This window comes from Papio anubis, chromosome 6 (genome assembly GCF_008728515.1).
Source record: "Papio anubis isolate 15944 chromosome 6, Panubis1.0, whole genome shotgun sequence".
Lineage (NCBI taxonomy): Eukaryota > Metazoa > Chordata > Mammalia > Primates > Cercopithecidae > Papio > Papio anubis.
The window spans coordinates 44247626-44274868 of NC_044981.1; the positions used below are offsets into that span (position 1 = coordinate 44247626).

The following is a 27243-nucleotide window of genomic DNA, read 5'->3' on the forward strand; positions in this document are numbered from 1 at the left end:
GATGCATCAAGAAGGCCCTGTGAGATGTTGGTCCCTTGATCTCAGACTTCCCAGTTTCCAGAATTATGAGAAATGAATTTCTACTCATTGTAAAGTGCCCATTCACAGGTATTCTGTTGTTGCAGCAAAAATGGACTAAGACAGAGATGCCAGAGGTAAAGCATTTCTGACCCCTGCCTTACTTCTTAGGATACTGTGGTGTGAAGACGTGATGTGTAGGCCTTTGACAGCCATCTTGTAGCCATGAGGGGAAAGTCAGAGAATCACAGAAATGCTAACTCAAATACCTGAATTCATAGAGCTACTGATCCAGTCCTAGAACCACCTCCTTCTCTTCTTGGTTTTTTGTTTTTGTTTTTGTTTTTGTTTTTGACATGGAGTCTCTCTCTGTTGCCCAGGCTGGTAGTGGTATGATCTTGGCTCACTGCAACCTCTGCCTCCGGGGTTCAAGTGATTCTCCTGCCTCAGCCTCCTTAGTAGCTGGGACTACAGGTGTGTGCCACCACAGCTGGTTAATTTTTGTATTTTGGGTAGAGATAGGGTTTCACCATGTTGACTAGGATGGTCTCGATCTCTTGACCTTGTGATCCACCCACCTTGGCCTCCCAAAGTGCTGAGATTACAGGTGTGAGTCACCATACCTGCCCTGTTCTTGTTTTTATGTAAAATAATGTAATGCCTTTATCACCTGGGCCACTGGCAGTTGAGCATTCTGTTGCATGCAGCCACACACATCCTAACTAATAGAGAGTATCTTAGGAAACCAGGGTCTTTAGTGAAATAATAATAATAAGAGTTATGAACAGGATTGTACTTCCACACACATTATTTCATCTAGTTAGAAATGAAATAGCACCAGCTTTGGAGTTAGAGAGCATGGGCATGAGTTCCAGCCCTGATCTGGAAGATATTATCTTCTTGCACCTTAGTTTCTTCATCTGTAAAATGCAAAATAACATCTCCCCCTTCAAGTTGTGAGAACCAATAAAATAATAGTTTATGGCGTCCAGCTCAGCATCCAGCACTAGCTATGTCTAGAAGATAGATATATTGACAATGATAATAGCAAATGATTATGAGTTCTTACTGAACACCAGCCTCTGTATCAAGGACCTTATGTGTATTGTTTTATTTAATCCTCTTGGAAATAGGTATTATTAAAAACTTCAGTTGCATTTATTGCTCTTAATCACCAGAGCCCTTTTGAGGAGGAGGCAGGGCAGTACAATCATCATAATTCTCATTCTGTAATTGAGAAGGCAGTGCAGTGAGTGGAAGTGGTTCTGATGGCAGAACCAGGGTGTAGCTGGGGTCTCCTCAATGTAAATCCCAATTCAGAGCCATGACATGTTGGTGACTTGTCTCAGAATCTTGGTGGCTCAGTCTCAGGGGTGACCATTTGCCTTTCACTGGCCTTGCTTGTTAATAAACATGGTAGCATCTGTGATAGTTATTAACAATATCTATCACCAAATACACTGAAGGAGGGGAAATTTAATGCTTTGCGTGTCCCAGGAGAGGTTTGTGGCTTCTACCTGATGTGCCCAGAGCATCTGTCCAAAGGTCATGATGGACCCGAATTAATGAGGTTGTTAGCCAGCTCCCCAGGGGTGGTAACAAGGGGCCTTATTAGGAGAAGTTTCCCCTAGCTGAGGAGTTCTTTGCAGGGTGATGGACCAAATTGTTGGCAGTGGGAGGTCTGGAGAAAGATGTGGGGCTCTTCTTATGTGGAAAAAATCCTTTGAGCAGGTACATGTTCCTTTCCACTTCCCTGTGGAGACCACCCACATGTTTGTGTGCACTGGAATGGGGAGGGTAAGCGGCCATGTGTTTCTATTTAGGTGTGGGTTGCTCATTTGTGTAAGTGTCACTGCCTACGTTGTTTCAGCCCATGTGGCCTGTGGATTCTGAACGGCGGCGCTGACTCCTTTGCTCTGTTTTTGATCATGCAAGTTGAAAAAGAATCATGTATGTTAGAGAAGGACTGAGTCATTAATGGACCTTCCTTTGTGTCCGGAGGGTCGAGTGAGTTTCTCAAGTTCACACAGCTGGTTTGGTGGCAGAGCCAGACCCAAAACCTGGAACAGCAGCACACCAAAGTAGAAAGAGCTAGGGGTGCCAACGAGTGCCCAGAGTTGTAACACTCCAAGTGACACCAGTCATCTGGGACAGGTCTCTCTCTATCCATCCATCCATCGTCCATCCGACATCTCTCTTTATACAAACGTTTTCATACACGTAAACAGATAAACATATATGTGTTAAGATACACAAGATACATGCTATATATTTCAGCCATTCGTCATCTACGTGCATATGTCCATATGTATACACATATATACATAGATTACATTTAGAATATAAATACAGGTACGTCACACATACTATCTCCCTATTCATTCACGCATATATTTCATACGTTTATTCTTCCATCCATCTGCTTGTTTTCTTAACCCTGATAATTTTTTAATGGGTGAAGGGGACCCTAAAAGTAGTTTCTAAGGATGCTTGTGTGATTGGTATCCCTCCAAGATGTCTCAAGATTAGGATAGGTCCTTATGTGGAAAGTGATTGTCTGTGTGGTCCAGTTTGAGGAGGGTGTGTCTTCCCTTGCCATATTCACTTCTGCGATGTCAGAGAAAAGAAGATCAGTAGATCAACTGACTTGTGATGGGACTAACAATAGTTACAATGTATTGACTGCTTATTATGTTTAGGAGTATACGTAGCATTGTTATTTGCATTATCTTGATTGGTCCTCATTTCAGCCTACAAAGCACATGCTGCTGTTATACATCCATTGCACAGATGGTTGTGGCCCAAGGTCACACAGCCAGTAGGGGACAGAGTTGGTTTCTCCCCCATGGTGCTCAGAGCTAGCCTGATGTTTGAACAGATTCCAGCTGATCCCAGGCTGTCCTGAAGCCTGCTTCTTCCCTTCTGGTATGGGCTGTCCGTGGTGGGAACTAGAACCTGAGGGCCCTGGAGCTACATGGCAGGCATCTCTGTTACCATCAAAACTCACGTTTTGCCCATGCCCTTTTCCCCACACTCAGGAAGTTCCATGCAGAGGTAAAGTGTGTACTGACAGCAGTGGCATGATTTGAAGGCTGCTGGATGGCCCCCAGTCTTGAGTTCCTTCCCTGGAGTCTTGTTGTTGATAGCTAAAATTTGAAGCATGGCTTTCGCTTTCAGTTTCCTTTGACTGCAGACCTTTCTTACGGAGAAGGTGCACCCCATAATTCTTGAGGATTCAACTTCTCTAATTTGTATCTGAAGCTTTCCCAGCTCCCAGCCTGGAAGACTAACAATATGAGAACACTGAGATCTCAGGGGTGAGGGATGAACTGAACTGAGGGAGGAAAGAGGGATAAACAGGGAAGCTGAAGGGCTAAAGTTGGACTTCAGCTACAGTCTCATTGGGCCACATCAGCTCCACATGAATCTGAACTCCAGGATGCTCAGCTTCCAATCTGGCTGGGGCCAAGGCAGAACTCTCAGCCATCAACACCCAGGGAGAAGTCACGTGAAGAGCAAGAGACCTGCTGTGTGGTGGGTGTTTGCAGAGGGCACCAGGGAGGCTGCCTGTGGGTGGCACAAGAGCCCGGCTCTGGTATTTCCATTCCCGCCTGATGAGGCCGAATGAGCCGGTCTTCCCAGGGCAATTGCAGCACAGCTCATTTGTGCATGTTTTACAATGGTGTTGATAAAATCCCCATGGAGCCCCGAAGCATGTGTGAGGAGTTCCCACCAGAAATCTAAACAACGCCCTGGCGTTGCTGACAGCTTAATAATGTGACAAAGTTCAGCTTGTTCAATGACAGGGACAGGAATGCAGCTGGGCTGTTCTGACCCAGAGCTTTGAAAATATCCCCCCTTTACTCTGACCCAGCATTTGACAAATAACCTTTTCTTAGCCTCCTTGAAGGCACCAGACAGAACCAAGTGCCATGCAGGGGCCACATGCCACCGTTAAAATGTTAAATGGAGTGGCGAGGGCCACCAGAGTCACTTGGGGCTGACATTTATCTTTATTATTATTATTAATAATAATGCATATATTGCTTTTTTGGTGCATTCCAGAGTTTTTTTGCACTCCTAAATCATGTGGCTGTACATCACCCAGCCCGATAAATCACCCAATGAACCCAAATTCAATGCAGCTGTCAGGTCAGATCTGCGAGAGGCAGAGTTAGTTTAATTGAACTGCAGCAGGGAACCGACGGGCGTTGCCCAGAAAATCAGAATAATAGCAGTGTTGCCGGTGACATTTCAAGAGCTAGACGTGAACTGCTAGCTTCAGCTTTAATTTTACTAGAGGGAATGGGGGGATGGGTGCAGGGAGAAATCCAGACTTCAACAAATATTTAAACTCTTAGGGTTTTTTTTTTTTTTTTTTTTTCCTGCCTCAAAGCCAGTACAGACAATGAGTTCCACATTTAGAAATTTCAGTAGAAAGAATCCCATTTTTTTCTTCTTTCTCCAGCTTCTCCCCATTTCTTCTGCTTGCTTCTTCCTCTACTCCATGCCCCCTTGTTTTCAACAAAAAGAAAGCTGAAAGTAAAGAAACAACAGGATTTGAGTTGGAGCCAATTTAATGGGCCAAGAGGTTACATATGGAGCCAACAAATCATGCAAGCATGAAGGATATTACTGACTTAAAGTTATGTATGTTAAAGCCCAAATCTTAACAGCATTCATAAAGGTAAAGGTAACTAATGGAGAGGCTTAACCGACAGAAAATGGGCTTTTCTCCCTGGCTGCCCTGCCTCCCTCTTAAAAATGGCAGTGCATCTCAGCTGAAGAAGGCCTTCCGGCGGCAGATTCTCCCCGTTAAGTGATGAGAGGGGAGGGCCTCAGTCTTACTCACCAAGAAAAGACAAAGCTCAATTGGGTTCTGTACCAATAGAAGGCTCCAGACACCATTGTTTGGTTTATTTTTGTTTGCATTAAGTGTGTCTCTTCATATGTTTTGGGGTTACCAGAAAAACCATTCCCTTTGCCCCCTTAATTTTTAAAACTGTGTGTAATTTTAGGGAAATTTGATCCATGTGTTTCAGATTCATTTGCACTTAATCATGAAAATCTCTCTGGAAAGAGCTATTTTCTCTCCCAGAAGACTTTGGTGCCCTTTTAAATAAGCCCTGTAAGTGCCCTTCCACCCCAGGCTGCCCTCTTCAAGTGCAGAAGGTTGTGTTTGGCCAAAGGAAAACCAACCTGACCACCAAGGGCATGGGTCTGGTTTGAAATGTCAAACTCGTGAACTTGGACTGTATTCTGGAAATGGGGAAATGACTTCCCCTTAGCCCCAGTGTTTACATAGTCAGAGAAAGAAGCTTTTCCTTTTTTAAAAAACAAAACAAAACAAAACAAAAAACTGATGTGGAGATGTGTGTATCAACTCTACAGCATTATAGTTCCTTCCAATAAGCCAGGCAGGGCTCACTGGAAATGCCCCATGGCCATCCACAGGTGAGTGTTAGACTCACAGGATCACAATGCACACTTGCGACTTTTCTTTGAAGTTCCTGGAGAAAATGCTTTTACCAGAGACTCCCAATTACCAAAAACACCCTGGAACCATCTTGGATGGCTCCCAGGGGCCATGGAATGACTGTGTCCAGGATACACATCTCCCCACCCTTTATCCACAGCAACCCAATCACTGCATGGAAGCCACAATCCAAATCCTTCAATCCAAAACAAACATGTCATTACCAATCTCAGATTAATTGATGCCATTTGTGTGCCCTGCCTGTTGGGTTTCAGCTGGAGGCTGCCCAATGGCAATGGCCACCACCCTTGAAAACCTCAAGGCACTCACAACTGTGGCCCTTGGCAGAACTTCCTTAGCTGTTCTTCTTTAACCCTGTGACTCCAAGCCTTTCTTCCTTCCCACTCTTTTCCCACTCTGAGGATTTGGACAATTTTGAAATGAGTTCCCAGTGAAATGAGAAGATCTGTGGAACTGAGTTTTGCTTCAAGTAAATTTCTTTTTTTTTTTTTGAGACAGAGTCTCGCTCTGTTGCCCAGGCTGGAGTGCAATGGCGCGATCTCGGCTCACTGCAAGCTCCGCCTCCCGGGTTCACACCATTCTCCTGCCTCAGCCTCCTGAGTAGCTGGGACTACAGGCGCCCACAACCATGCCCGGCTAATTTTTTGTATTTTTTAGTAGAGATGGGTTTCACCGTGTTAGCCAAGATGGTCTCGATCTCCTGACCTTGTGATCCACCCGCCTCGGCCTCCCAAAGTGCTGGGATTATAGGTGTGAGCCACCGCGCCCAGCCTCAAGTAAATTTCTTTACTGTAACTCATTAATAGTAAGATACGCATGCGTTTTTATTTTAGCACCCTTAAAATTAGAGTGCTCCTTATAATCAATGATAAGAAATACTGTGGTGAGGTGATGGAACACATTTTCCTCTTTAGTGGTACAAAAATTAATGGTGTATCTGTTCTAGTCCCCAAAGAGATGTGATCACTTTCCAAAATAATGTGGTAAATGTTTAACTCCCTCATTCATTCATGTACTGTTCATTCTTCAGTCAGAGTATATCATTGACCACATGCCTGACTATGGACAGCGAGAAGACTAGCAGAGGGTTGAAAAGACCCCTCCCTTTTAGAAAGTTATAATTTAGCTCTAGACATAAGTGCATACATGACCAACCATGCAAAGTGCTAAATTAGTGGTGTGGCCAGAAAGTGGTGGAACAGATCAAGATGGAGCCACAGAGCGGGATGGAGATTCCAAGCTGGTGGGCAGGCGGCCCCATTACCAGCTTGGCTCTGGGATTCAGGAAAGTAAATTCTTACCTGTAGAACTAAGGGCTTGTTTCAGATCAGTGTCCTACAACATATTCCCCAGGAACGAGTTCCACAGTGGGGGTGGGGGTGGAGTATTGAGAAATGTTACCTGCCATTTGCCTTTTTTCAGAGATTCCCACCACATGTCAGCATATAATGGGCTCTGAGAAGTTCTATGGTGAAGGGCTTGTTTAAATTTTATTTAATTTAGTGTTTCCCAAATATATTTATTCCTGGAATCCTTCATTTTACTCACTAGCCATTCCTGTAATAAACCTTAGGAAAACTCCAAGGTCTCTTCCACCTCTAACAGTCTAGGAATTCATTAGACAAGGCGGAAGTAGAGCATGGGAGGATGAAAGGCTAAGAGAAGGGCAGGAGCTATGCTCACAGAGTGATGGGCTCCTGGCATGGGCAGGCAGTGTCATCACTGACGGGAAAGGCTTTATCTATTGTTCAATCAAGGCACATTTGCTAAGAACCTATAGTGTACTGTGCTGGTTGCCTGGCCCTCACAAAAAAGCAAAACACTGCCCCATGACCTCAAGTGGCTCCTAACTATGGAGAAGACCAGGGTGTAAACAAATAGCCACAGTAAACTGTGTACCTGGCCTGTCACACAGGTAGAAACAGTGCCACAAGGAGACTAAACACGCCTGGAGGAAAGCCATGGAGGCTTCTTGTAGGAAGAACCATCAGAACCTTGAAGCAGGGGTATAAATATATATGTGCCTGAAACAGGAGCAGAAGGGAAGCATTCTAGGCAGTGAGAGGAGCATGAATAAAGACAAAGAAGCATGAGAATGTTGAAGTGGCTTATAGTGGCTGGTGGGCAAGATACGTTGTGATGAAGAGAGGAAACTGAGGCTGACGAGTCAGGTTGGGACCAGACCATGAAGGGTTTATTTCAGCAAGTAACAACAACAATAAGAGATTTAATTATTTTCCATAATAAGGAGTCTGGAGGTACATAATGAGAGGGTCTGGGACTGGTTCAGAAGCTCAGCGATGCCTCCAGGGGCCTGGGCTCCTTCCATCCCTCTACTTGGCTATTCCTCAACATGTTGGCTTCCCATCCTCTGTTTGCCACCTCACACTGAGAAGGCAGCCATAGAACTGGGCATGTTTCTCATGGATGGTATGCCTTATCCTTAAGCATAGGCATCTAAAGGTGTCCCACAGGCAGGAGAAGCCAGCCTTGTTTACAGGTGTTTTTATAAGATGATTGGCAGGAATGTAGAGACAAGAGTGGAAGAGGACAAACTGGATGCAGGAGACAGTTTGGAGTTATTGAAACTGTCTAGGGAAAAAGTACTGCATGCTGACACCAGCGTCCCTAGCAGGACTTGGAAGAAGGGGGCAGCGGAACATGTTCTTTCCATTGATTAGGAAAGACAATTCTCCTGGGCAGCCCCACAGCCTCGCCTCTCTCATTGGCTGGAACTGGGTCACATGGCCACCCTAGTGCAAGGCAGGCTGAGAAATGGAGTCTCTGGCAAAGGAGAATGCAGCAGTAGCCATGAGCCACTCAGAATTCAGTCATGGAAGCTGGGCTGTGTCCTGAGTGAGAAATTAATCTTATTTGGTGAAGCACTGAGATTGGGCAGTTACTGGTCGTGGCAGGTAAGACTGCTTTTCCTAATACAAGTGGATTCCAATGCCCAATAACTGAGGAAGACCATGTGGCCTCCCATGTGGGGAACTGGATTCAAGGCTGAACGATGACAACACAATTTTGGGGAGAGAGGCGATACTGGGGGTCTTGTACCCCCAAGTCTTTCACTTCTCTGGAAGTTAATAATGATTTGTAACTGAACAAAATGTGGTAAACTGTCAAGAGTAGAGTCCATAACACTTGCCGTATGCTTCAGGAAATAGGTTTTTAAAAAATCACAACTTTTTCATCAAAGGCCAAGAAAAAAAAAAAGACAATTCAGTTGAGAGATCTAACTGAGAGACTCCCCACCCTACCACTGCCCACTACCTAATCCAAAGATTGCCCTCCTGCAATTGACTGAATGTTTATGTACCCCAAACTCATATGTTGAAATCCAAAGTACAATCTGATGGTATTAGGAAGTGGGGCCTTTGAGAGGAGCTCTCCTGAATGAGATTAGGACCCTTTCAAAAGCGATCTCACAAAGCTTTCTCGCCCTCTTTCTACCATGTGTGGATACAGTGAGAAGTCAGCCCTCCACTACCTGGAAGAGGTTATCAGCAGAACCCAGCCATGCTGGCACCCTCATCTTGAACTTCCAGCTTCCAGAATCGAAAGAAATAAATTGCTGTTGTTTATAAGCCGCCCAGTCGATGGTACCTTATTATAGCAGCCCATACTAAATACCTACCCTAAATATTTTAGTTGTGTTATGCCCATAATGTCAACAGAAGATTGTTATTAAGAATATTTTTAAAAATAGGTCAAATTGAAAGAGTGGGCAATTATCAGCCACCTCCCCTCAATAGTGGAAATGTGTGGACAATGCTTTCCCATTGTGGATACAAATCTGACAGAGAAAAGATGGAAAGATGAGGAACATCAATTCTCTAGACATCTTCTGAATCTCACTTCGGCCAAAAGGAAGGGCTGATTGGTGAAACAAAATCATAGAGACCTTGGGAGAAAGTGGCCCTCTCATTCTGGAGCTCCCAAATGCTAAGGGAACACTGGGCTTTTTAGGATGTCTGCAGTAGACTTTAGGAACATACATATTCAACAAGTTCAGAGAAAAAGTAAATGTGATTCCACAGCAGGAGGCTTCAAATGTGGAGATGGCCTAAAAAGGATGGGAGACCCTCCAAGTCCTGAGAGCAGAATCAAAATATGAGCTCCACGAGGAAGCAGACCTCCCCATCCAGAGAAACTGATACTGCACAGGAACTTCTTTAGTGCATTTCCACGGATGAAAGCAGAAAGTAACTGAAAATGGATGCTAAAGGGTGGGTCCAATTGGCTAGAGCAGTAACTGAAAGATGAAACTCCAAATGAGCTCAACCTTTCCCCATTCTAAGGTTACCAGAAGGAGGCGACTTCTTCCAAGAAGGAGGCTTATTTAGGTCACTTCAGAATACATCATGAAATGGGTTTGTCGGTGGTCCCAGGGCAGGTGGTAGAAGATACCATGTGGTGCAAAGGATCAGAAATCTTGTACAACTCCCCAGGGTGCAGCCCCAGTCCTGACACTGACCCAGGCTTTGCCTCAGCATCTGAATCGGTAGCCAAAGGTGAAGCACAGAGGAAGAAGCCTGCCTAATCCTCCACCGTCGGGCGTGCTCGCTCTGAGTGGCCCCACCCTGCACAAGTACGGCAGGTCTCATCCGCCTAAGTCACACCTGTGCACACCCCTTTCATCAGCCCTCCTTCAAGTGGCAATTTAAACATTTTAAGGCCATCTGTTAAGCACCTATTTGGTAAATTTCCTTTTATCACCAGCTCATGGGGAGTAAGTGGGTAATGTAATTATGGGGCAGGAGAACGGGGCGTTTGATTTGTGCTTTTTGAGGATTAGCCAAGTGCTCCAATGCCAAATCCATGATCACCTGAAAGGAAATCTGAAGGAAGAATCTGCCAAATAAGTAAGTCCTCCAGTTGCTCTTCAGACAAATGCCTTTGAAAATGGGTCTCTTCTGCCTTTAGTCTCTGGAGAATTCAAAGGCTTTTGGGGTGGCCAAAGCTGATGTGTTTGCCTCCTTGTGTGATGAGCCCAACGAGCAAAGGAAAACGTTTTCCGAATGCCTATAGCCAGGGCAACACAGGATTGGGAAGTGCTGGGAATGTGGAGGATTGTGTGCAAAACAATGATAGGGAGCTAGGCTTCTGATCTCCTGAGCATTCCTGGGATGCTACTTGTGTCCACTTAGTGCAGAGGATCTGGAAAGTTTCTAGATGAAGCCAGGGAGGGGGCATGAACCAGTCACTTGGTCTCAGGCTGCAGGACACAGAATGCTAAAATCCCACCTTTGATGCAGCAGACAGCCTCTCTGATGATACTTGGATGACATTCCAATTTGTCTGGAATATGTGGAAAAAGGTCAGAGAAGGGGCACATGCCAGACATTTTTAGAAATGAACAAATGCATGGCATATTAGTTTCCTGTGGCTACTGCAACAAGTACCACAATCTGAGTGGCTTGGAAAAAACAATTTATTCTATTTATTCTCTTGCAGTTCTAGAGGCTAGAAGTCCAAAATCAAGGTGTTGTGGGGCTATGCTTTCCAGTGCCTGTAGGGGAGAATCCTTGTCTCTTCCTCCTTCTGGTAGCCCCAGGTTTTCCTTGGCTTGTAGCAGCACTTCAATTTCTGCCTCTGTCTTCACATGGCTGTCTTCCCTCTGTGTCTACATCCAAATTTTTATCCTCTTGTAAAGACACCAGTCATACTGGATTAAGGTGAGCCCTAATCCCATATGAGACCTCATTTTAGCCTAATGACATCTTCAAAAACCCTGTTTCCATACACAAGTTCTGGGCTTTATATCTCAAACATAGTTTTTGGGGGGACACAATTCAACCTATAATGTGGATATATGAAAAAACAAAGTCACCATCCTTGATTTGTCTCATGAATACATGGAAGGCAATGGCAGTTTTGATCTATTGTCATCTCAGCTTAGGATTCACCCTTAAAAGAGACAATGGCTTTTTAATTTTTTTTCTCTAATTCTAAAAAGAGATAATCTGGTATGATGTAACATAATAGATAATACACTCACATGTAATAAAATCATAATACAACTATAGAAGAAGGCTGTAAGCCTAAGGACAGGCAAGCCTCTGGGGACCTAATTGTCACAAGAAGGGCTCTTAGAAGAGAAAGAGAAAAAAAGGAGGAAGAAAAATCATTGAATGTTAATTGACTAAATTTTCAAACATCTCCTGGCAATTCTAGGATGGCTTATTGAAGAGACAGCATAGTTAAAAGAAAAATGAACAAAGCAGCTTCAGAATATAGTGTATGACCCTAAAATTTCTGGAAGGTCCAAGTAATGGGAGAATGTTGGGTGTTCACAGAAGCAGCAGTCCACAGAAGAGGACTGAAGTGAGAGCAGCTTTACAGCCCGCCCTTTCCCTGGGGTGGGGGGGATTTCCTGTGAGGCTTGAAGCACAAAGCACTGTGTATTTAAATTTCACACATGGGCCAGATGAGTGAGGTACTGTAAACCAAGGCTGCCCAGGAATTCTCCATAGCCATAGGTCATCTTTTTACTTAATGTTGGATATATGTGGGATGTGGGGCATTTTCTATTAATTACATTTCTTAATTTACTTCTGTAAAAAGAATCTGGTAACTATTTCTAGTGTTTCTAGAGTTTCAGGGAAAGAGAGATAATGCTAGCAATGGGCAATTAACCACCTGGGGAAAAACTTCATGAAAATTGATGCTTACAATTATGCTACAAGCCAGGTAAGGAACTACGGGATGAGTTTAGAAGAGAAGCACATGGCCAGTTATAATTTTGCTTCAAAAGCCTAAAGATGCCTTAAACAGCCTATTTTTGAAAACAATCCCTTGTGAGTGTATCTAAGTCTATCATAAACATATTTTGATACATATTACATAATTTTCAAAGTAGTTATATAGTACTGTAGCATATTTACATGACTCAAATAATAAAAACATGTACAAAGGTATACAGAGAACTTCCCACTTTGTTCCCTTTCTGTAAGTTCCCATCCTTTCCAGCAAGGAATGTTATTATTAGGTCTTTGTTTATACTTCTGATGAATTATTATATATTTGCTAGCCAACACAGATATATAATTCTGTGTTCCCTTAATTTTTTATAAGTGGTAGCATGACATCTATTTATATGAGTATAAAATGAGGTATGTACATATTTATTCATTACAGCTTTTTTTGTAGTAGCAAAAATTTGAAAATGACTTTAGTGTCCACAGAAGGGGACTAATCGAGTTAAGGAACATCTACACTATGGAGTAGTATGCAGTTGTAAAAAGGAATGGGGGGTGATCCCTATATACTTATAATGAAAGATCTGTCAGTCTGTTAGGGCTGCAATAACAAAATGTCAGCAGCTGGAAGGCTTATGAACAATGGAAGTTTATTTTTCACAGTTCTGGAGGCAGGAAAGTCCAAGATGAAGGTGCTGGCAGATCTGATGTCTGGGGGCAGGGGGAAATTATTCCTAGTTTGCAGACAGCTGTTATCTCCTTGTATCCTCACGTGGTGGAGGGCAGAAAGAACACTTCTTTCATGTCTTTTCTTATACGGGCATTAATCCCATTCCTGAGGGCTCTACCCTCATGACTGAATCATCTTCTAAAGGCACCACCTCCTAATACCACCACACTGGGGATTAGGTTTCAGCATATAAATCTTTGGGGAACACATTCAGTCCATAGCCAGATCTCCAGGACACATTAAGTGGAAAATGTAAGACATAGAACAATGTATACACTATGTGCTTTCGGGTAAGAAGGTGGGGCAGTAAGTATATATACTTGCATTTTCTTGCATCTGAATACAGAACAATCTGGAAAAACTACAAGACACAAATAAAGTCTTAGTTTAGATAGGGTGAAGGAAGTACGATGATCAGGGACAAGGAAGAGTATGACAATTTCCAATGTTTACTGTGTTCTAGCATTTTAATTTTTGAGTCATGCAAATACATTTCCTATTTAAAATAAAAAAATAAAAATAATAGTTAATTAAATGTACGTCCCTGGGATCTGATAATCACACCTCTAGGCTAAGAACCTAGCCTATAAATATTTTCTCACACGTATTCAAAGACACCTGCAAGGATGTTTGCTGCAGCATTATTTCAACAGCAAACGACTGGAAATGACTTAAATATCTATTAACAGTAGACCAGTTAAGTGAGTTAGGTTGCATTCATAGAATGAAACACTATATAGATGTTGCAAAGAATGTGAAACATATATTAATATGAAAAGCTGTCCAATACACATTAAAGTAAAAAAAATACAAAAAACATTGTGCTTTTTTGAGAAATGTCTATTCAAGTTCTTTGCCCATTTTTAATAAGATTAGTTTCTTGTTACTGAGTAGTCTGAGTTCCTTTGTGTGTTTTGGATATTAGTCCTTTATCCAATGTATAATTTGCAAATATTTTCTCCTAATCTGTGGTTTGTGTCTTCACTTCATTGTTTCATTTGCTGAGCAGAAGCTTTTAAGTTTGATGTAACTCCATTTGTCTATGTTTTGCTTTCATTTCTCAAAAGAAGACATACCAATGGCCAACAGATAAATGAAAAAATGGTTAACATCTCTAATTATCAGAAAAAAATGAAAATTCAAATCACAATGAGCTATCACCTCAGACCTGTTATCAAAAAGATGAAAGATAACAAAGATGAGGATGTGGAGCAAAGGGACCCTTATACACTGTCAGTGGTATTGTAAATTAGTACAGCCATTTTTAGAAACAGTATAGCGGTTCCTCCGAAAACTAAAAATAGAATGACTATATGATCTAGCAATCCCACTACTGTGTATATACCCAAAGGAATTGAAATCAGTGTGCTGCAAAGATGTCTGCATTCCCATGTTCATTGCAGCATTCACAATAGCCAAGATATGGAAACAACCTAAGTGACCCAAATCGACGAATGAATGGATTTAAAAGATGTAGTATATAGACACAATGGAATACCATTCAGCCTTAAAAAAAAAAAAAAAAAACAGGAAATAGTGTCATTTGTGACAACACGAATTAGTCTAGAGGACATTATGTTAAGTGAAATAAGCCAGGCACAGAGGGACAAATACTGCATAGGTCTCACTTCTGTGTGGAATCTTAACAGTTCAGAAATATAGAGTAGAATGGTGGTTACCAGACGCTGGGGGAATGAGGAGTGGGTGGACAGGGAAGGGGGAGACATTGATTAACGGGTTCAAGGTTACAGATAAATAGAAGGAATAAGTGCTGGCAATCTATTGCACAACACAATGATTATAGTTAATAATAATGTATATTTCAAAATAGCTGAAAAAAGAGAATTTTAAGCATTTTCACCACCAATCAATGATTAATGTTTGAGGTGATGGATATGCCAGTTAGCCTGATTTAATCATTCCACAATTTACACATGTATCAAAACATAACATTGTATTCCATCAATACATATAATTACTATTTGTCAATTAAAAATAAAATAAGACAAAAAAAGAAATTACCAAAAAGAACATACAAAGCACATTCTGCTTCTATTTTTTATAAAATAAATAAGATGTATGCATATGCATCCACCAATATATCCTGTATTCTTATTTTCAAAGAATGTGTGGACCGGGTGCAGTGGCTCACACTGGTAATTCCAACACTTTGAGAGGCCAAGACAGGTGGATTATGAGGTCAAGAGATCAAGACCATCCAGGCCAACATGGTGAAACCCCATCTCTACTAAAAATACAAAAATTAGCCGGGCGTGGTGGCGCACGCCTGTAGTCCCAGCTACTTGGGAGGCTGAGGCAAGGGAATCGCTTGAACCCAGGAGGCAGAGGTTGCAGTGAGCTGAGATCGTGCCACTGCACTCCAGTCTGGTGACAGAGAGAGACTTGTCTCAAAAAAAAAAAAAAAGAATGTGTGTGTGGCATATGATGCATGTGTAAGTGTGTATATACGCATGGCAATTTCCTGGGAGCAAATGAAATAAATTGTTAACAGTGGTGAGCTCTGGGAAGGGGGTGAGAATGTTTAGGGTAGGAGAGTTGCCTTCTTTTCATTGCAATGACTTTTGAATTGCATGACTTTTACTGTGTGTATGTGTTTTCCTTTTTGAATTAAAAATATAAATAAATAAATGTACAACTGTACAATGCAGATTATACACCTGTAAAACAAACAACTGAGAAAACTATATGTGCTTATAAAGAACTGTATCCAAGATACATTGTGAAGCAATTTTTATTTTTAATTTTAGCTACTACAGGGTTTCCCGTACTGTGTGCTACCTGGTTTACACTATATCTGGAGATCAATTCACGACGTTTTTCACGACTTTCTGTTTGATCATATCACATCTCTGCCTTCCTGACTGAGGAAAACTATTGGTTGTTGCAGTCTGTTTTCCTCACCTATGAGACGTGATGGCAGTCTTTGGGTTGAAATCCTAGCTCTTATTGCTTATGAACATAAGCAACTGTTGTGGGCCTCAGACTATATCTGTAAATAAGAAAATAGATATGGTACAGGAATGTTGTAAGAATGTGAGATAATATAAGTATGTACTACTTACCACATGAGGACCACCTTTAACACTATTTGTGATATGGCAGTTGGAACTGCAGAAAGGAGTGACCACACCTTGGTTTTGCACTGGGAGAGATGAAGTTTTTTGTGTCATGGCCAAGAATGTTCTAGAGGAAGCCTAGCATTTGGCTGGTCTTTTTGGACTCAGTAGTCTCAGACCAGTATCTCAAAGAATGAGCCACAACTGATAGTTCAGAATTTATGATCCTGTGGGTGCAGTGTGGGCTTTATTCTTGCCTGTATGGAGGCATTTCACTGCCCCTCTTAGGGGAGCTTATTTCCATGATGCAACCATGTGTTTTATCTGGTGGCTTCACTCTCAGGATGCCTCCTGTTGTCGGTTTTTGCCTTCAGTGCATTAGGCATATGTTTGAATCCATATTTATGAACAATGTCTTTCAAAATAGTGAGTTAAAATGTCCATGTTGTCTTTCTTCATCTTCACAGAGTTAAAGGAAAAATAACTGCCTTTCCATATTTTTTCCATTTTAGAGCTACACAGAGTTCTCAGTGCAGCTCTAGGTCAAGTGGTCTTACTGATTATCTAGTTGGCATTCTGCCTTGATGCATTTATAGGAGCTTTTATTATTGACTTTGGAGCTCCTTGCAAGGTACTCCAAAAAAGCATTTTAAAATAGTCTCCAGTGGGCAGTTTACGTTTTAACTGCTCCTTTCATTATCTTCCTCAACACCCTTATACAGTTCCCTTTTCTAGAATTAAATAACCACACGCTAGCTTTTGGGCTCCATGTCTCTTTTGGATGTTGAACTTGGCCCTGTTGTCGTCTTTATTATGTTGTGGTTCAGCGAGAGTCTCATGCTCTTTCACATTCACCACCTTTCTCCTAGTTTTTGTTTTCATGTTGTATGACAACTTGATAAATCAAGGGCCAAATATTTAGTGCCATCCTGTTTTTTTTTTTTTTGTTTTTTTTTTTAAGAATTCCTTTGAGAATCACTGTCAATGTGATAAGAGGCAGAAGTGTGTGATACATAATGTGGGTGCAAGAAGAAAGATTGAAGACCAACATTTTCCAAAAGTCCTGTGGTTCCAGGTGAATGTAAAGTCTCCTATGCCATTAATTAATTTAGGATTTAAAACTGAAGATCTGCCTGTCTCTTGGGTCTTACTTTCGAGGCCACAGTACTTTGCAGACCATTTTTCTAGAAATATAGACTCTGATTTTAGGTTCTCTTGCTTCACTTTCCTATATCACACTTCCACAAACCCCAGGGCAGGGCCTGCCAGCTCTCCAGGTTTCTCTTCTCTCATCCACACTCATCTTCCCTAATGGCAGCCTGATCGATCTTATGCTGAAGGCCAAGAGCTCAATGAATTGTGAGAATTTCTGGTGGAATTTCTTGGTAGAAAACAGCTCTTCACAAGTCCAATACTAATATTTCCAAAGCTGTAAGTCAGAGAGAACTCCCTACCCCCACAACACATATACACCCATTTCCATAATATGCTCCTAGTACCCTTGAGACTATATTGCGGGGATATATACTGGGTTTGACCTAAAATGGTAATCCTTATGTGGACTAAAAAAAGAAATTTTTTCTTTTTCTAATTTTCTTATGTTTTAGTTAAAGAAAGAACCTATGTTTTGCCATCTACTTCAAAATATACTGAAAGGGAGCAACAACTACCATAAGAACCAGTTCATACTCAACTCATCCCATGGTGTGGCAGTCTCATGGACATGTAGCTAAGTTAGAGGGGAGGAAACTAGCACACTTCTGTCTGAGAAAGAGAGAACCTAACAGTAGTAAAGAAAGTGGAATTGTGTCCTTGGGAAAGATCTTCAACACGTGATTAAAGAGACAACCATGAGGTGTATTTCACTTATCCATTTTAGTGGAATTGAAAAATAACACATCTCAATACTGGTGATGATGTGAGAAAATAAGCACTTGTATTCTGCTGGTGAGAGAGTAACTTGGAACAATCTGGAGGTAAATTTAGCAATCTATCTCAAGAGCCTTACAATAGATGTGCCTTTTGACTTAGCAATTCCACCTCCAGAAATCTATTCTAAGGGAAAAATAGACATAATGAAGAAGCCAGCTTATTGGTACTCCATTATAGCATCAATTATAAGAGTAAAAAATTAGAGTGACCCTAAGGGCCAAATAATAAGGAACTGGTTAAATGTAATACACAAGAATGATGTTATAGGTGAAAAAGGGCATGGAAAGATATTCATGATGTATGCATGAGAAAAAATCCCATTAACAAAAGTGTGTAGAGTGTTGGCTAATGATAATTCTCAAAAAAGACGGCTAGAAAAACTTGTTGACCAAGAAAAGCTAAGTTTATCAGATTTATTTTAACACAGAAGAATACCTCCTTGACAGAGTCTTAGTAGCACATCAGAAGGGAAGGATATTTACAGGGTCTTAGGGCCATTTAGGGCCAAATGATTTTAAGGTGGGTCTTGAAAGGCAGAAAATGGGCTGGAATTGGGCAAAGTTTATAATGTAAAAGCTTTGAATCAATGGGCGCTGTAAGGTGAGGTCTTGAACAGTTATTATTGAGCAAGCTGTAGGTGTTGATAAGTAAGCAAATATTTCCTGGAGAAAGTAGGAAGTTGTTTGTTTTGTCTGGTCCTAGTATTGTTTGGCATAGAAACAGAAAAACATATTTGCCCCAGAATTGTTTATCACGGGGACAGGAAGGTACATTAGGTTCAGTTCTCAATATTAGCTCTTGTTTTGTTAAAAAAAATTATTCGTATTTATATTTATATCTCACTAGAAAAGGTCTGGGAAAATAATTATTTACAAATTAAAGGTGGTTATCTGTGGGCAGAAGGATTACCAGTATAATTTATTTATTTTTTATTTATTATCTGTATTTTCAAAATTTTCCCTGATGAACCTATATGCAGAAAAAAGATGCATTTGTTTAAACCTTATTTAGCTAGATAATTCTAGGACTATGGCATCCAGAATCACCCTCACCTCAAAGCTTCTAACCTGTTTCTAAATATAACACCTAATCTAGGCACAATTCTGTGGCTAATTTGGACAACTGACTAAATTATTAACTCATCAGAACCATGTGATAAAATAAGCTTAGGTAGCTTTTGATTTTTTCAGCCAGATAGACAAATGCTGTACACACTGTTTTAGAAGGATTCATTCTTCAGAAGCACCTTAGAAGCGTATTTAACTAACACAAACACCTATTTCTCTCCTTAGCTCTCCGTTTTCAATCTATTTTCAGAATTATGGTACAGTGGGTGTCAGAGACTAGAAGGAAATGAAGAGTGAGATCCAAGGTGAACCCAGAAGTCTGCAATAGTGTCTCATGATCTCTCCAGTCAACCACTAATAAATACTTTTGAGCATCTAATATTTGCTGAGTGCTAGACAAGGTGACACACAGCACAAAAATTGAATAACCTGCACTCTATCTCTTAAAGGAGCTTAGTTTTTAATTGGGGACAGGGTGGTAACAGTGACTAACACACAGGAAACAATTCTAGACAGACTGAAAATGGTGTGAAACCAAGCACTGCTCCACAGATGGAATAGTACTGGGTTCTACACTGGTCTCTATTATGGCATTTGTATTATGCATCTTAGCAGTCTAGACTCCAAGGCCTGTATGAATTTGGAAATAAGAGTGGGGCATTGAGATATTCTAGTTAAAGGAGGATTACATTGAAACTTGCTTTTCTCATCTCCACTTTTTTTAATTAAAAATCTTCCCAAAGTTTGGCTATGCTTTACTCTTTGCATAAATAAATGCAGCTGAATGAACCCAGTTGCAGGGCCTCAGAGTCATGTTTATTGCACATGGATGTCGATTTCAGTGAATCTAGGTAGAAAGATAGGAGACCCATATAATGTAAATTGACTCCAAGTCATACTCTGAAATTTACTTTAAAAGAAAAAACTCACATAGACAAATACCTGATGGCTGTGTATTTTCTGGGTTTTGGCTTCTTTCCATTAAAGAAGACCACAGAGAGACCTCCCAATAGACTGAATGTTCCAATTGGTTGAAATGTCATTCCACTTAAAATAACCCTTTATTACCAAAAAGTACTCTTCATCAGAGACTGTATACTCTCATAGCCAAGGAGACTTCGTAACTCCCTTCAGGAAACTGAGGCCCAGAAAGGAGCCTTGCTCAAGGTCACATATTAGTTTAATGATGGACCTAGCAGTCAAATTCTCATTTCTTTGTTTTCAATCCTGAGCTTCCTACCTCTCCAGTCTTATACTCCATGCCTTTTCCCACAAGGTAAAACTTACAGGGGGCTCTGGGTAGGTTAGCCACTAGACATAAAAGTAAAAGAAATAAATAAAAGAAGTGTAGGTCACAACACCTTTGAGTGTAATGAGATACTCTCATTTCCAATGTTACTTCTCTGGAACCTTGTCTGGAATAGGACTTAGTCTTCCTCAATGCTAGACACAGTCACTGCCATCCTGTGCCCCTTGGTTTCTTCATAGCACCGTTAAGGAAACCAAGACACAGAGAGATGATGTCTCCCATGCTCCCAGCTCTTGGTCAGCCTGGAGAGCAGATGCCCTACGTTCACACAGTGGAAGCCTGGGACGCCTCCTGGGTGAGCAGTCTGATGATCTAACTGGCTATTAAAAAAATAACCACCACAACTAACTTGGCTAATATACCACTTAGAATGCCTTGGGTCACTCATGGGGGAAAAGAAAATCACCTTCAAACAATCTGGGATGAATTACAGAACAGGAAATCCAGAGTTAGGACCAGTTTCAGGGTTTGTTGATTTAGCAACTCTGTGGTCAAATCAAGGACCCAGGTTCTGTCTCTGTCTCTTGCTGTGTTTTGTAGCATGTTGCCTTTGCCCTGAGGCTGCTACCCTCTCAGGGTCCCCAGAGGACGGCAGCACTTCCAGGCCTCATACCCACATCCAGAAGCAGTGACTTAAGGAGTCACTTTCTTAAGAACAAGGGGATCTTTCTCAGAAGCTCCTGAGCAAATCTCCCTTCACAATACTGGGCGGAACTTGGTCAGGAGCCACTTTGAAACCAACTACAGCCAGCAGGATGGCCCAGATCATTTGTGCTTTACCCTTGGAACTGGGGATGAAATCACCCTCGCTTCAGTCATCTTAGTAGTGTGGGTGAGTACCGAGGAGGGAGATGGTGGACTCCTGACCCAATGAGAGCTCTGCCTGTGGAAGATGGGAGTCGGGATGCTGGGGTGACCACCAGCTGCATCTGCTGCACCTGCCCTGAGCCCCTCCCATCAGGCTACACCTCCCATCAGGATCCACCCCTGGGTCTGCTGTTTCATCTATTCCAAGATAATGAAGTGCTGTTATGACTGAGTCTAGAGGACACAAGAGACAGCCGAGAACTTTGTACCCTTTAGCAATGTGAATGCTCACAGAAGTCTTCATCAGACGTCACATTGGCTTCAGGCAAAGCTTACTAAGGATTCTGGGAACCTGAACCAGAGTCAGTGATGTGGTGTTGAGAGTAGGGATTTCAGCCCAGGAATGCTGACAGGGCTACACAAGCCACTGAGAGCCAACAGAGAGCTCTGGGCACAAGAAGAACGATATTTTAAGGAATTATTTAAATTATACCTGGACTGTCACTGTTGATCTACCTCTATGGATGACAATGCAGATGGGAAATATGAAACACTGAAAGGGCATCAGTATAATTTTTTACCTAGCCCAAGTATTATGAAAGAATGTTTATTTAGCCTTGCAAAAAAAAAATGGTTCTAAGATGGCTGGTTCACAAACTTTGTGCTTTTCCTTTTCTTCTTACTCCTTTCCATTTGCTTTTGATTTTTTTGTTTTGTTTTGTTTGAGAGGGAGTCTTGCTCTATTGCTGTCACTCAGGCTGTGGTGTGATCTCGGCTCATTGCAACCTCCACCTCCCAGGTTCAAGCAATTCTCCTGCCTCAGCCTCCAAAGTAGCTGGGGTTACAGTTGGATCACTTGAGGTCAGGAGTTCGAGATCAGCCTGGCCAACATGGTGAAATCCCATCTCTACTAAAATACAAAAATTATTCAGGCGTGCTTTTGATTTTTAAAAAGAGTAAACATTTCCCTTTATAATGGGAAAATAAATTAACCTTTATGTGGAAAAAAGGTACTTCATACTTGTCATCTAAAACAGCATAGGAAATTCCCACCTCAAATAAGAAGTTAGATGACCACTTTTGTAATATGTGAAAATAAACCAACTTTATTTGAATCAGTCAATACCAATCAAGACTGGAACACAAATTTGTAATTGGTTCAGATTCATGAGGAAAACACTCAGCTCTATCTTCATTAAAAGGCATTTTACATTTATTCAGGCTTGAAAGCAAGTCCTGTTATTTCATCACCACAGTTCAAGGTCTCGAGAAAATCAAGTAACTATCATTTGGAGTGTCTTTGTAAAATGAAACACTTGCTCTTTTACAAAAGCTAAGCATCTTTTGTTAAGCTAGTTAACTCCCCACCTTATAAAATGGAACAACGAGGTGGTCAGGAAAGTAAGACAAATTCAAACATCAGTTGGATATTTTATATTTTAAATATATGTATAGTCAATATTGTGAAATCTCTAACTCTACATAAAATACTTTAGATGACTGGATCCTTAAAAGTACATTTTACCAAAAACAGATTGCCTCTATAGAAACACAGAATAACCCAAACCTTATATTGAGGCAATGTATTTTATTTATTTTTGGTTGCAAGAGAGGAATTGGATCTATTTCTTTAAATAACGTTAAATGAAATTATGTACACATTGGATCATACATAATTATGAATCGAAAGTATCCTGACACTAAGCTGGGAGACACATACTGACAAAGGAGAAGAATGTGTGCTCACGAGGAGGGCACATGATGCTTGCTTTGAATGATAAAGAGAAATGGATAGAAGACAATGGGGCTGTGTGCAGCAGGTCCTGTTCACTTAAGTTCTTGTAACATCAGAATCAGGGTGCTTCACATGCACACGTCTTTCTCTGATGCTTTTTTAAAGATTCTCGTTAATGTCATTTAAAAAAATAAGAAAGTGATCCCTTGGGAATCATTGTACTTAGTTTTAACCATGAGTTAACATTTCCTCTTTCCAAGAAGGATGACACCAGCGTCTTGATTCACTGTGCAGTTGAGATGACCCCTGGCCAGTGGGAATTGAGGCGAGTCACAGAATTACTTACCAAATACCTACCTGCTGCTTCTAGATCAGTTTAATTTTAGACACAGTCTCTCACAGTGATGCTAAACTCTTTACAAGGTCAACCTGCACCTTCTTCCCTCTGCCTCCCTCTTAATTCTCTATTTGTCCAGGCCTTGCTGATTTCTGGGACTCTCATATGGTCAAGATCTATTTCAGGCATGACCCATCTTATGACAATTCAAGATGCTTGGTATTGTCTGTCGAGTGGCCATGGGGCACAGAACTGTGAAGAGCTTCTGTTGTTTCATTTGACAAGGGCCTGAAAAGGCAGCCCGGGAAACCTCACTCTTGGTGTGGCCTTTTTCTGATCAAGACTTCGCTGGCCCCACCAGCACAAGAAGGTGACGCTGAGGACAGGCCCATTTCCCAAGCTAAAACTAGTTTGGGATCGTGTGGCCAAAAAAGCTGATGGACTGTGTTTCCGACATTTCAGTTCATTTGCTTAGTGCTAGGTCACTCTACTTCTTGTTTAAAAGAATATAGCCATGCTCACATCTGTGACTGAATTTATCAAGCATTTGACTTTCTGTATCAGGAGCTGAAGAAACTGTGCTCTGGATCCATCATGATTTTCCTTATCCAGCTTACTTTTTTATAGTTGTTAAGATCTTACTCAATACCTTCTCTCTGGGCCAACCTCAGAAACAGGCAGTGCTGAATAGACGGTGAATTCAACTCAGTCATTCTGAGTTTGACTCTTGCTTCTCTCTTCATCTCCCACTACCCTGCTTCCCCCACCCCCAATAGTGCTGTGCAAGTCAAAGGAGATAAATAAATACAAAATAAAATAAGATCTCCACACAAATACATCCCCTTTCTGTGCCACCAAAATGCTTTCTGAGCGATTCGTATTCATTCAGGACCAATGACAAAGAAACCTCCTACCCTATAGCTGTGTAGTGTGGGGTCCCAACTGCAGACCCTCCCATGCTCCCTGAGTTGTTCTTGGGCCACCTAAGGACCTCACCACACTGTTGCTGAGACATGATGTGCTGCACATATGATAAGAAGCCTAGACAGGCTGAAGCATCTGGAGAAAGATCTCTTTTGAAAAAAAAAAAAAAAGGAAGGTAATGTTAATGGTATTGTTACTTTAATATACCATAATAAATCTAGTCATAAGACACCATAACTCTTAGTCCAGAGTCACTTGCGTTATATGACAAACCAGTGCTGAAATATGAAGATATTTCTGAATTAAGGACCCAGAAGTGCCTTCCTTCTGTAACTCCTCCCTCTCTTTTAAATGGCTATAATTGATCATATAACATCCCCACCTCCTTGCCTTAATATATTTATCTCTGTAAAACTAACTCAACCACAAGAAGGGACATCTAGAAACAGCAATATTGATTTGGTTTGGCCTGTTTGTTTTTAAGGACTTGCCAGTTGCTGAATTCTGAACATCCAATCCGAGTCCTTGGAATTCTGCAGCCTTCTCTGGGGTGGAGTCACCTCACCGGACGCTTGGTTCTGTTTTCTCTGTGGCAATTGGCTATGATTCACAGATGTGTTTCCAGAACAGCCCAACTGTGGGTCTCAGGGAAGTAAACTGCCTCTTAGGTCATCTTGCCTGTGCTGTAAATTCGGGGAAGGATTTCTGAGTACAGCAGGATTTCACACTAATTAAAAGGCCTTCGGGATCATTCCAGCCCTCATTCCCCAGGAGGCCAGTTTGGGGCTTTTCCCTACAGTAAAAAAGGACTGTTTCCTCACCAGTTCTCCTTGTTAAACATCTCCAGGGCACAGTTTCCAGGGGGACCTGGAAAGGTTCCTTTAGAGGTGGAAATGAATCAACTCATTCTGTCTTTTCAAAGCTTTCTCAGGCTTATAAAGTGTCCTACTGAGAAAGTTCCTCTTCCTCAGTGGGCTCTAGGAGGCCTCCTGCTTCCTCTCCTCTGATTTGATCAATGGGTCACCTTTTTTCTTCAGAGATCCCTGGAGGCAGGTAGGTCCAGGGATTGCTTGGGTTAGAATTTGTTGATGTTTCTATGGAAAGGACCCGTGCTGTCCTGCCCTTACTGAGAAATGAGCCAAGTCCAGGGGCTTTCCGGCACTTGGGAGCCTCACCCTTTCCCAGCGAACGCCATAGAAGGGGGATTGTTGAAGGTAAGGGCCTGTGGCAAATGGATTTTCTCACTGGGCGTTCACTGGGAGAGGGAGTTGATGAGAGTATTTTTCTTAGTTTCCTCTGCGCAGGTCCCCAAGCTCGGGCTGGGTAAGCTTTTTAAGAGATGAAACTCAAGGAGAATGACAAAAGAGTGAAATATTAGCTTAAAAATTTTTCTTTTTTTTCATCTGGCAGTTAAGTCTGATTGTAGGAAAATTAACCCAGATGGGTCTATATTTTTCTTCAAGTTCAAGCCACATGGTTTTCTAGTCAGAAAGGCTCATGGACTTTCTTCCTAAGGTGTTCCATGATCTGACCACCTCCTAAACGTGGCTCTTACCCATTACAGGCTACAGCCGAATCAGGCAGGAGCAACTGCTGGAGAGCACCCAGCCAACAGACCTGCATTCCAGAAGCAGCTTGGAGAAACCAGGAAGACATTTTTGGCTGGTTCTTGGGTTTTTACTGTACGGTTAGCAGTTACATGACGCCACCAGTCCAAGACTTAGATCATGAGAGAAGGCCTTTTTAAAAGTTTACCAGGGAACATCAAGAGTCATAAAGAACTCTTTTGTCTTCACCCATCCCTCCTCCTCCCACTCCCATCCACTTTCTCATAACTCAAAAACCACTCATTGGTAAGCACAGTCAAACCGAGGCCTGTAATCACCACTGAAACAACTACTCCTAAGCAAGCAAACCCCATGGCTGGTAGACCCCGTGGGCCTTTTGGCATCAACACTGCTCCCCTCCCCTCCCATCCCAGTCACTGCAGTTTAGAATTGCATGCCAATTTCCTTTTCTGGCAGGGCCTGGACAGCATGGAAGCCAGGGACAGCACGGGCCAGGTGCGCAGCAGCAGCACAGCATTCCTGGCACTGCAACAAACTGAGACTGTGTCTCAAGTGACTTTCCAGTCTGGCCCTTAGTGCCCAATAACCGGAGTGTTAGAAGTAGTGAGACTGAAGCTGTGTTTACCAGACACCCAAGTCCACAGCCAGCTCGGTCCTCCTCCATTCACTCTCTCTGTCTCTCCTAATGGGGTAATAGATCTCTTTCTAAGAAGGATGATGGCATTTGTCCTTGGCCTTGTAGGTATGGACGGAGAGGAGGGTACAAAAGGAGCTGGTGTTGCATGTTTCTAAAGCATCTGAGAAGGTATTTTGATATTGGCAGAAGAAGCCAGTGGCAATCCCATATGTGGGCTCTCCAACACTGACTGACCCCAAACATGCTGAGCCCAGATCAGGCTGGCAGGCCAAGAGGTGGACTGTGTCTATCATTTCTGCTAGATTCCTATGTGAGGAGGCCAGGGATGGTGCGGACCTTCGTGAAAGAGAGCAAGCTGGAGTTCCCATGATACCAGCAAGGATGAGGCTTGATTACAAAAAGTGTGCCTCAAGGCAGTGAGAAAGAGGAGTCTATGAAGCTGGAGTCTTAGAGGAGTGGTTGAGTCCTTCTGCAGTGGGGATGGGGCAAAATGGCTGTGCTCAGGATCGGCTGAGGCGTTTGGCGACGTCAGCGTAGGCCAATTCGATCTCACTGTCAGCTGCACAGGTGTTAGTGAACTCATCACGGGCGTAGGCGTTCTTGAGGTACCGCCACAGGCCTGTCATCTCAGCTGGGATATCATAGTTGCGGTATTTCTTGGCCACAATCTAAAACAGAGATGGCAGGACAGAGATGGTATGAAGCCATGAAACAAATCATTAGAAAGTGTTAGTGGCCATCCCAGTGTGTGTGCACTGCAGGAAACCTCTGCACATCACCACGGGCCATTAGCAATATGTTTGAAATGCAAGGTGGCAGTGCTGTCTTCTTTTTGTTTTGTTTTAATTTAATTTCTTAAGTAAATATAATTTGCCCTTTGACCTAGTGTTTCAAATTCTAG

The 27243-nt window shown here is 42.1% G+C and overlaps 1 protein-coding gene across 3 annotated transcripts in view; it reads right to left on the reverse strand.

Moving 5' to 3' along the window:
* Positions 1–4270: 4270 nt before the first annotated feature.
* The window catches only part of CLIC5 (chloride intracellular channel 5), a 132019-nt gene continuing 109046 nt past the window's right edge, over positions 4271–27243 (reverse strand). For 2 of the 3 annotated variants that reach the window (XM_003897681.3, XM_009205297.4), the window contains exon 6: positions 22225–27010. In XM_003897681.3, coding sequence (XP_003897730.1) covers positions 26843–27010 — 168 coding nt within the window. In that variant the 3' untranslated portion in view covers positions 22225–26842. Of the gene's footprint in view, positions 4555–22224; positions 27011–27243 lie in introns of those variants that run through there. The other variant, XM_017957913.2, reaches the window with a different exon arrangement.